Here is a 12,160-nt window from a genome sequence, read left to right as displayed (position 1 = left end):
AATCTCTGGTAACAGTTGGATGGTAAAGTACATGGCTTTCGATCCATCAAAATACTTATTAGAACACTCTGAAAACACACCGAAACATATTATTTCCATGGATTATATTTACAAAAAATAATGTCAAACAACGATTACGTTATCAACGTTAGTAAATAAAAATCTGTGAAACATGCATCCTTAAGAATAAATATTGTGACATGCGCATTATTTCGGCCTTCAGGATCCAATATGGCGGCGTCGTTGATTTCTCGACAACTTTTGTGCGACCGGCTTCTGACCTCAAAATTAGCACTATGCAAACGGACACTATCTTTATCGAGCATCATTCTTCAGAAACCGCCAGCACCAGGACAGAAAAAGGTCTACACGCGAGAGAAACCTCACTTGAATATTGGTACCATTGGGCACGTGGACCACGGGAAGACGACATTGACAGCCGCTATCACCAAAGTCCTTTCACAAAAGAAGGGCGCAAAATTCCTTAAATATGACGACATCGATCGTGCGCCAGAGGAAAAGAAACGAGGAATTACTATCAACACAGCTACAGTGGAGTACAATACAGATAAACGACATTATGGTCATATAGATTGCCCGGGTCACGCCGATTACATAAAAAACATGATAACAGGTAGGTCGCGTTACCTGTTTTGACGGATCATAGAATCACTATTGACGATGTAAGTGTATTTCAATTTTTACGCTTAAGGCTATATAGCCTTACAGCGTATTGTCATTGCCTGCGATACCGGAAATACTGGAAATGCCTTTTCGACTACGACACCACCTAGCGTGAAAAAGTACTACACCTCAGGTCCAAAAAATCCGCTTTCTAAAGCAAATATGCTGTCATGGTGTAATTATGATTGCATGAAAAAAATCTGTAGTATTTCCTTAAGTGTTATAGTTTCAAAAATGTGTCCAAAGCTATAATATCATTGTCTATTAATGGAAAATAGTGAGAATAATTTGCATGAATGATAGCGATCGATGACCTAAATTCTCGCCAATCATTTGCATATAGGATGAACTTCTAGTTTAGATAACACTAAATAAAGGAATTGACAGGATTTAAGTATGTATAAGTAGGGTTGGTATGAGTACTAAATTTTGTCCTCGTGTACCCGAATTGAAGTATCCGATCCGTACCTAGATACTCGACCTGTATTCCTACAGTATGTGAACGTATTCCTATGTGAACGTATCAACTTCGTGAGTTAGCTTAGTGGTACAATTTACCGATGTTGTTTGGGGCGATCTGCAGATGGAGCAAATTTCAATGTAATCATAATGAAATGTGAGAGATTTATTCTCCAATACTGCAAATGGCATTGGTATATCAATTTAATATCAATCGGTAACATCATACAATCGTAATGTAACAAGCTGACAGAGCCCAGAATGTCCGTGACAGATGTTGTTTACCGCACATGCGCAACAGGAAGTACAAAAGAGTGACGTAGTCTTCATTCGGATAGCCTCTGGTGTTGTCATATACAGCATACCGATAGTGAAAGTAAACATGTGCGCCATTCATGATCACTTCTCCGATCATGGGAAATAAGAATTGCAACAATGTTGCTTGTGAACATGTCGTTAGCAGATGAAGTGTCATCCTTTGTGAGTAAAATAGAACAAAAGAGTGCTATTTTGTACTTCTTGTTACTGAATTTTACGTTTACACAGACATCTAACACTCAGTATCAGTATGTTTCGTCAGTATTTTGACGGATGCCCGGCCGGGAAGCCTACACATGGTTCCTACGTGTATTTTGACGGGTACCTGGGTACTTCCCCAACACGACCCGTGTGGCAATAATCAAGGCCTACAACATTCCATTCGTATTTGGACACAGAAACAGAAAAAAATCGTAAGTGTTCATTTCGTTTTGCTTATACCTGTCTACAGTAAATAAATTACACATGAAGTGAACTTACGTGTCTCTGTGTATTTCTGCTAACGTATGTGATATAGATGTTTTATTTTATTACAAGAACAAGAACATTACTTTATATTTTGGAGCAGTTTCCTTTTCAAATTCGAAGTTGACAAAAATTAACTGCTAGCATTATTTTCTAATTTTATGACATACAATTTAATGCATTTAATTCAGTAGGTGTAACAGATTTAATTTGCCAAATTGTCCATATTGATACCGTGTTAATGGAGTGTCACATCACAAAACATAACAGTATGTAGGATTTTGTATAGTGTGTAACATACATGACAATGAATTAGCATATTGATGTAATCAATTAATATATAGCTACTGTTGTAGAGGAAAAGATATCACCTTCTGACTGACTCTGCTACAACAGTAGCTAATCAATATAGAGATACAATTGTAGCGGGATTGGACTGGGTCGATCATCGGTGACCAGGTAGCTCAGTCGGTAGAGCACTCGGCTAGTGTTCTGAGGGTCCCGGATTTGAATCCCGGTCTGGCCGCTACATTTTCTCCTCTCCTGTTACAAAATTGGCGCCCAACTAAATAACCCACGTTGGTGGTATTTGGAAGATTCTCGTATGTCTTCGAGGGTGAAGACTTTGAGAAAGGAGGGAGGAGTGTAGCAGGATTGGACTGGGTCAATCATCGGAGACCAGGTAGCTGAGTCGGTAGAGCACTCAGCTAGTGTTCTGAGGGTCCCGGGTTTGAATCCCGGTCTGGCCGCTACATTTTCTCCTCTCCTGTTACACAATCATGTATACACAATACATTTGTACATAATATACATGTGTGTATATGAAGTTTAAGAGACAAGTGTAATCACTAATAAGGCTAGATTTTATTAAGACAATTATTATCTCTGATTTAAAAACTGGAAACATGAGCTTAAAATATTGATAAAAATTAAAAATAAAAAGATTAAAAATGATGCTAATATATTAACTCAAATTACTTGTAAACAAGACTCCACAACTGACTTGAACTTAACAAAATTCTTTAAGTTTAGTTATGTTAGAGGACTCTATAACTTTTTATTGAAATTATTGCATATTTTGTTAAATTCTAAAATAACAGGACCCAATATTTGCTAGTCATCCACAGCAGACTCAAAATGTTGAAGAATTGAGATTATCAAGAAGCAGTGAAATAATACCGGGCATATATTAACTAGCTGCAATGGCAGATATATAAAGCTCTAGACAACTTTGTCGTCAGATCTAGGGTTACAATTCTGTCTAATTGACCGTAGTGTTGCAAAACATCTAATGATGAACATGACATAATTAGCGGACTGCAGGTTTCAAGTAAATTTGCAATTGAACAGATTTACGGTATGTAAAAACATATCAAAAAGCATACGTTCAGATGGACATGTATCACTAAAGAGTAAAATAAAAATAATGTTTTGTTATGTTATGCTATGTTATTTTATTCAAGTATTTTTGAATAAACATAATTAAACACAGTTCACTTCAGTGATAGGGAAGGAGATTTGTTACTATGCGACTATGTCCCCTTGAAATAAAATTTCGATGGGACATTTGATCAGACAATGCGCCAAAACAACAACATTTTCTAGGGACATTGAGGCGAAAACAAAAATTAACATCAGCATGTATCATCAATGTTTTATTAGTCACTCATTAGTCAGTGTACTGTTGATTCAGCAAATAAGTAAAAAATGCTAGCAGATGAATTTGTTAACTGATCATTTAACCAGAAACTGCTTCAAAATTAGAAGTAATATTAAACTTTTTTTTTCTTGTTGTAAAACAAAACATTGATTATATGTATGTTAGCAGAAATACACAGACATGTTACCTAGTTCACTTCATGCGTCATTGTTTGTCAAATACAAAATCAGAAACATAAGTGGTATGTAGTTCATATACCGACCCAAAGACCAATTTATTTAATGTAGAAACAAAACGAAATGAACGCTTACAAATTTTACTGTTTCTGTCTCCAAATACGGAAGGGATGTTGAAGATTACTAGCGTAATGCACGTGGTTGCGTTGTTCAGGTGTTCTTCAGATAAAGTTACGTGAATGTGATCGACCACATCGGGGGGATGCTAAAGAAATTGTCTCTGTCGCTTTCAAGCTGTTGAGTGAAAAGAATGGAAATTATCTCTCATAGATGATTTCGACCAGCAAGTACAGTATCAGATTTACATCTAGGTTCTAACGCAGGGAACTCCCTGAACAGTATCAGATTTTGCGTTATGACATCTTTGTTTACATCGGACCGCTTATACCATTGCTGAGTGTCACGTGACAAGTCGCTTATTTAGATGAAAAACGCTTACACTCGAAGGCAGAACACGATAAATAGTTACATTTTCTTAAAAAACGATAAACAAAACTCGATATTTCAATGCATTAGTGGTTTGTAATACATGTCATATAACCTCTGTATACATTTGACAAATCAGCGGGTGGGGAACCAATAAAAAAAGATCTTACGTCATCGTGTTTAGAAACCGGGGTCCGTCTCAAAAACCATAATATCTTACCGATGATCAATCAAAATGTCTAAGTATGTTTTTTGATGCGTCATTTATCCAACAAATGCGCGTATGGCGCAGGGCGCGTGGCCTTCCCTATCACTGCACTTTGATTGGCTTTCCCAAATGATTTACGTGTGTTGTTTGTTTGATTAATTAACGTCCTATTAACAGCTATGGCCTCCTATGTATGCAGTGTGTTGCGTGAATGTTGTGCGAGGTGCGTGTTTTGGGAGACTGCAGTAAATTCATGTTGTGTCTTCTTGTATAGTGGAACTGTTGCCCTTTTTATAGTGCTATATCACTGAAGCATGCAACTGAAGACACCAAACAACACTCCCCACCCGGTCACATTATACTGACAACGGGCAAACCAGTCGTCCCACTCCCCTTATGCTGAACGCTAAGCAGGAGCGGAAACTACAACTTTTATAGACTTTGGTCTGTCTCGGCCAGGGGACAGAACCCAGAGCCTTCCTTACAGGGGCAAACGCTCATCTCAAGGCCAAAAGTGAGGCGGTGCCAATGGAGGCATTGGGAAAGATAAAGTAAGTTAGGAAGAATAGAAAAGATAAGATCCTAAATTTAGTCACCTTTTACGATCATGCAATAAGGGCAGCAGGTACAATTCTAACGCCCTACCTGCAGGGCCAACAAAAAATTGGTTACTTGTTGTTGAAGATTTCATGTGTGTAAGGGGTACCAGTGGGGAAATCATTGCAAACAAATTATCATTAGATAAACCCAGAGAAGTCTGAATGTTTTTTCTGGTTGTTGGACATTATTCTCAGAAATCACATAAGGCGTCGCTACACGTACTGAATAGAAACATTGCCGGGAGCACGTGGAGCATCTAGATATAGCCTAACTGGTACTGTACGCTAGATGGCCATGACCTACTTGTAAAAACTGTCGGTACATGGGAGATGCTGAAACAAAGTTAGGCTTTACTTAGGGGATATTTGTGGATCTGTATGCGCTAAAGTAAAGTACAGTTTTAACCGAAAAGTTATGCTTGTATACTATGTATTTCACCAACTTGTCCAAGTACATGTAAATGTATATCAGTATAGTGTATATTTGACGGAAAACTTGTAAGCATAAGGAAAAGGCCCTCTTCACATTATGAACAACTTTATTGAAATAAATAAAAGGTTAAGTTTCATATCGCAGGTTGTATTATGTTCCTGGCGTCGTCATAATTACAATGGGTTAGTTGACCATTTCTGCGCCACAAGGCAAAACTTCAATTTATTATATTATAATTGTTATAAAAAGATTTTTAATTTTTTGTTTCGGAAAGGTAGCCTAGTGGCCCTTTCATGAATATCATGAAGTTGATAATCTTTTACATTGAATGTGAAAGCATTTGAATTATCATTATTCAAAAGCGAGAATAAGAACTATGGCAGCTACCCTAGGTAACTGCTGTATGGTAGCCTTCTTAGCTTTTTGGGTAGTTAACACTTGTTTTTTATGTCTACTCATCTGAATACCTGCAAAATTAAATTTCTTCACTTGCCTTAAGCTCTCAGTACTTTCAGTACTTTGATTTTTGAAGTCCCATTCCAGTATAACCTTACTCCATTCAGTGTAATAGGCGTTATCTGGAAACGCACTATAGTGGTCATGTGACAGCGAGGGACTTTCAAAATGGCTGCTCAAAGTAGCGATAGAACAAGACATCGTTTGCAAAATGAGATGGTTCTTTGTTTTCAATACATGTCACTTCATATTAAATGTGCGTTTTGAGAGAAAAAATATCTCCACTATCGATGTGTGCCAGTATGGGAACCACTCCAGTTGGATTATTTCTGTAATAGACCCTTACAAGAGGTAGGTCAACCTGACTTGATTTTCCAGAATAAAGTTTAGAAGGCTCGAGTAGGGATATAAGTGGAATACCGCTTCCAGTATAAGTGGAATACCGCAACCGTTATTTTCCGGAGTATAAGTCGCGACTTTTTCCCCTGAAAATCGGGAGTGTGGCTTATACACCAGTACGGCTTATCTGTGGACGAAAACCAAAATCTGAGTGACGGTAATAACTGAATAAGGTTACTGTAGTATATTCGCCGTATTTATTGCCCTTCTCTTACAAGCATCGTTTCTGTATAAACGCTCCCATCCCATAGATTTAACGAGGTTTTGACAATATGTATTGTGATGCCGCTAACACTAAACATCAGCATTGTATCCAATCTGTATCTGTTGATTATGTCAAATACCCAATACTGGCATATGATTGAGGGGGAGAGAGCGCATATATATATCTGCCGGTTAGTCACAGTTTAGGAGAGACGATATGTTTTCGTCAAGTTGGTTCCAGTCTTTGATTGTTCTCACAAAAAATGAATTAATATAATTTTAAGGCAAAGCTTATCTGAGAGCGCAGCAGTTGATCCATTCTTTGGTTTGTTGTTTTTTTTTAAATGTGTAACTAAATAGAAATATACCAGGTTAACCTAAATAAAGGATTTCCAACGACGAAAGAGTAATTTCCCCTGACCCATCAGTCTTACCGATATTGACATGTGTTTTTGTTTTTATTGCTTATTGTGTTCGTTGACTAACTGTACTGCTAGAAACCATATACAGAATTATCAATCATTAATCATAGCTTTGCTGAATTACTGGCATTGAGTTTATGACAAGAAAAACAATATTGAACATAGGATACTTCTACTTTCACTTTCTGCAAAAATACGTGACTGCGGCTACAAATTATATCTTGACGTCATTCTCCGTTGCCAGACGGAAAACTCCGAAGCAACTGCTCACATTAAACAGCTTTTTAGTTAATATTCAGGACAAAATGTAATTGTTAGATTCAGGTAAGAATAAATTGGAAGGTTTATCTTTCACTTGTTTTCATTTTGAATTTTTGCAAGCGTTACTTGCTTGTAATTACGCGAGAGTGTGATTTTGTAATCACGCGAGAGTGTGACTTTGGATACTGTCTTGCACAATGCTGGATCTTGTGTTGACTTTCTGTTTCCGGTTTATCAGAAAGTTTCCCAACTCTACATATATGGATGAATTACATAGAATAACTTTACCGAGACACCTCTATCACAAGAGTTTGCTGCGCTCTAGAAATGAAAATAAATAGTAATGGGCCGAGTACTGTCCCTTGGGGTGACACCTTAGTCTTATACAGACTCTCCTCGTCCACCACTACCCTCATGTGTCGATGACATAAAAATGTATATGGATCCATTGATGTAGGAGTCCATGCACATATATTTACACTTGCTAGGCTTGGTCACTATACGCTAATACTAGCCGATTTAACGCGCCCCATAGAATATATTCTTAGAGGAATTGCTCCGTACAAGCATGGTTAACATAAAAACGAAATCCAATCCCTATATGCGTTTAGTTTGTGAAGTAAGTATTTATACAGTTGGTAGTAGACTAAAGGTTACACCCTTGTGCACATGGAGTGCACTACGTTTAGATTACAGGTAGACACAGAGTGCACAAGATTTAGACTACAGGTAGACACGGAATGCACAAGATTTAGACTACAAGTAGACACAGAGTGCACTACGTGTGAACACGGTGTCCACTACAGGTGGACCTCGTGTCCAGGTACATTCAGACATAGACAGACAAGGTGATGTGTTACAGCTGGAGATTGGGGGAGGAAAACATTTTTCACTTAGAAATAATACATAATTTCAATTTTTTTAGTGTTTTTTTTTTTAATGACAACATCTACAATTTAGTGTACAATATATATAACTACAGATATTTGTTTAAGTAAATACATAAATAAGACCTTTTCACTTCAAAAGTAACAAAGATTAATTATTTTCATTGAGTATATGTCTACATATTTAATTTTATATCATTAGTTTCCATTTCATATCTAGATTATATTACATTTTCAAAGGTCAATGTTTTATGGGTAGATCACATTAAATATATATATCATTTACATGAAATAGTAAATACAAGCATTTCACAAGTCAACTTTGAATTGCAGCAAATACCAGCCCTATTGTGCTTTTGAAACACTTTTGATTTTATAATAAGCTATCAGTAATACAATCATATACCGGTTATTACATAGCTTTTATATGAAAAGATTTGATGCATATTAACAGCGACGTATATGGTATGTATTACCGTATTCGACCCAATACAGTGTTTTCCTGCCTATAATATATTTGGGGCGGAAATAAGGCCCCATTCCCAATTGTATTTCTTGTTATTTTTTTCCAAATCTATGCCTAAATTTCCCAAATCAGTGAGTTGATGCGTATTTTGTGCGACGAAACTAAATTTTTTAGGAAATCCAAAGTCTGAATGTCGTATTTTTAGTAACCATTTTTACACTTGATTCTTAGAGAAGCATAATTGTCTATTCTGCCTTTTCCAAAATTTCCATAAACACCGTTCAAGTTTTTCATTTCCTACTTTTATCGCACAAAATTTCCCAATTTACACCAGGTGGCAATTTCCCAAAATACCCAGGAAAAACACTGCAATAGGCGACGAGGACTACTAAGAAATTGAAAAAAAAATGCAAAGGTAGTAATAAGACGAAATTTTTGCAAATCTATACAGTTTTGTGAAGTTTTGGTCTTTATTTATGTCTGGGCAATTGAAATTGAGGCCTCAAAAAGGGGTAGGGGCGCTTATAGGGACATGGGCTCTTATTGGGTCGAATACGGTATATCTAAGTCTCTGATATCAATCAGTTATCTAGCGATACGCTTGCAAATCGACTTAATTTCATTAAGATAGATACATTTTTATTATTATTTTTGCTATTTTAAGTTCTACAAGTAGTGCACGAAAATGCCTTAGAAAAGTCTAAAATTGTGATGTCTGTGAACTTAAGTTGAAGTTTCTTGCTTGCTCATCAACGGTGATTGGTAGTTGTGTCTTGAACGAATACCAGATCAGAATCCATGATTTAATGATGTTAGGATGAGGTGGCGACCCCCTTTCTTATATAGTGTCTTTATTGGCATTGGTTCAGTCATTAAGTTAAATTAGTCCATAAATTAATTTGAAACCATAATTATGTGGGTTAAACTCATGTTTTGTAGTTTAGATGTTAATAACATTAAAGCACATTAAATATATACCAGTAATCAGTTGGCCGTGCAGGTAAGGTGTTAGATTTGTACCTGCTGCCCCTATTGCATGATCGTAAAAGGCGACTAAATTTAGGGTCTTTTCTTTTCTCTTTTTCCTTACTGACTTTATCCTTCATAATGCCTCCCTTGGCACCACCTCACTTTTGGCTTTGATTTGAGCATTCGCCCCTGTAAGGAAGGCTCTCGGGTCTGTCCCCAAGGCCGATACACACCAAAGTCTATAATAGTGGTAGTTTCTGCTCCTGCTTAACGCTCGGCATACAGGGAGTGGGACGACTGTTTCGCCGTTGTCAATATAATGTGACCGGATGGGGTGTGTTGCTTGGTGACTTTGGCGGCATGCTTTAGTGATATAGCACTATAAAAAGGGCAACAGTTCCACTATATAAGAAGACACTACATGAAAATACTGCAGTCTCCCAAAACACGCACCTTGCACAACATACCGGTACACGCAACACACCACATACATGGGAGGCCGTCCTTACATGACCATAGCTGTTAATAAGACGTTAATTAATCAAACAAACAAAGTTATCAGTTATTTATTATAACATCTTTGATTATGTTCCAGGAACTGCCCAGATGGACAGCTGTATTTTGGTGGTTGCTGCCACAGATGGAACCATGCCACAGACAAGGGAACATCTCCTGCTTGCTAAACAGATCGGAATTGATAAAATGGTCGTCTTCATAAACAAGGCTGATGCTGCAGATGCTGAAATGATAGAGTTAGTAGAAATGGAAATCAGAGAAACACTCAGTGAGTTTGGATTTGATGGCGACAATACTCCAATTATTATCGGGTCTGCTTTACAGGCTCTTGAAGGTACCAATGACGAGCTTGGAGCTAATAAAGTAAGAGAATTGCTTGATGCGGTTGATAATTATATTCCTGACATGGTACGCGATCTTGACAAGGATTTCCTTATGCCGGTCGAGTCTGTGTTCACCATTTCTGGCCGTGGAACTGTCGTGTCTGGTCAGGTTATTCGTGGTGTTGTCAATAAAGGAGACGAAGTTGAACTTAAAGGTCATGGTGTTACCATCAAAACATTGCTCACTGGTATTGAAATGTTCAACAAAAGTCTAGACAGAGCGGAGGCTGGGGATCAGCTTGGAGCTCTTTTGCGGGGTCTGAAAAAGACCGATGCCAGGAAAGGAATGACACTTTCTAAGCCAGGAACTATTGCTTCAGTTAATCATATCACTGCAAAAGTTTATCTGTTAAGTCCTGATGAAGGAGGGAAGAAAGCACCATTTGTTCATGGCAGTCAGGCTCAAATCTACTCGACAACATGGAGATGTCCAGTGTTTTTCCAGCTGAGTGAAAGTAAGCCCATGTTGATGCCAGGAGAAGATGCCCAAATTGATCTTTATCTACTGAAGAACATGTGTATGGATATCGGACAGCGTTTCACCATCCGTGATTCTAATCAAACTACAGGATACGGTGTTGTCACTGCCATCAACGCAGATGTAGACATGGAAGCCTATCAGGCCGATAAGAGGAAGGAGAAATCGGCCAAGAAAAAGGCTCAGAAAAAGGCAGAAATGGAGGGATATTAATAGACTACTGCACTAAAAATACTTCAGAGTCGACTTAATTTGTCATACGGCAGACCAAGATGGTGATCATGATCAACCCACACATTTATATACCCTTGGTGCCACATGTTAAAAGTAATAAGGATGGGTAAAACAGATCAAATTAGATATGTTATAACATTAGAGACGATGACAATGAGTGCTGTAACAGAATATGTTTGAAAACATTTATTGTGATAATATGTACATTGTGTACTTGTAAATCTGTTTAATTTTCAAAGAAAGTTTTGAAGACAACTGGTTTTCTATATATATAGATCAGTGCCATCTTTAATGGTTTATATATTGATGGCGTAGGAAACAAACCCCGTCTAATTCAGAGTAACACATGCTAGCATTATTTAGTGTAATTTTATGTTCATAATTTAAGATTTTTCTATCATTTTACAGCCAGATATATACAATGTATCCAGATATATACAATGTATCTTTATCATGACTACAAAACATAAAGATATATAGATGAGTTTTCAGAAATGTGTGTTGTCTTAACATTTTTCATTGTTGAGTGATAATATAATTAAAACATATTTGCAAAGACCAATGCATGTACTTCATATTGTTATTGAGAATTTATAAAATGACATCTGACCTAAAGATATCTCCTATAATATCTTATAAAACAATTATTTAAAGATGCTATACCGCCGATGAATGGTAATTTTTCTCTATCAAGATCAAGAACAGGAGAAGACAAATTTGTATTATTCTTCAGTTACAAAAGTTACTTAATTTACACCATTACCACATTTACAATTGAAAACTGAGCTTCTTATTTTACTTCAAGATCAAAATACTAAAAATAATTACCGTATTCGTCCCTATAAGTGCCCATCCCCCTTTTGGAGGCCTCAATTTGAATTGTCCAGGCATAAATAAAGACCAAAACTACATGTAATGTATCTATATAAATGTTTTGTTGTTGATGATGTATTTTTGGTAATTGTGGTTGAAGAATAATTACGATGAAGGCGTTATC

At 36.9% G+C, this 12,160-nt stretch overlaps 1 protein-coding gene across 1 annotated transcript; it reads left to right on the top strand.

The window, feature by feature from the left end:
• The first annotated feature begins 195 nt into the window (after window positions 1-195).
• LOC138336764 (elongation factor Tu-like) lies at window positions 196-11,590 on the top strand. Its single transcript, XM_069286320.1, has 2 exons — window positions 196-634; window positions 10,148-11,590. Exons 1-2 carry the CDS (start codon window positions 232-234, stop codon window positions 11,140-11,142), a joined length of 1,398 nt encoding a protein of 465 aa, XP_069142421.1. The 5' UTR covers window positions 196-231; the 3' UTR covers window positions 11,143-11,590.
• The last annotated feature ends 570 nt before the right edge of the window (window positions 11,591-12,160 follow it).

This window comes from Argopecten irradians, chromosome 12, assembly GCF_041381155.1.
Source record: "Argopecten irradians isolate NY chromosome 12, Ai_NY, whole genome shotgun sequence".
In the NCBI taxonomy this organism is placed as follows: domain Eukaryota; kingdom Metazoa; phylum Mollusca; class Bivalvia; order Pectinida; family Pectinidae; genus Argopecten; species Argopecten irradians.
Note: the sequence above shows the minus strand (reverse complement) of the source record. Positions and strands in the feature narration are given on the sequence as shown.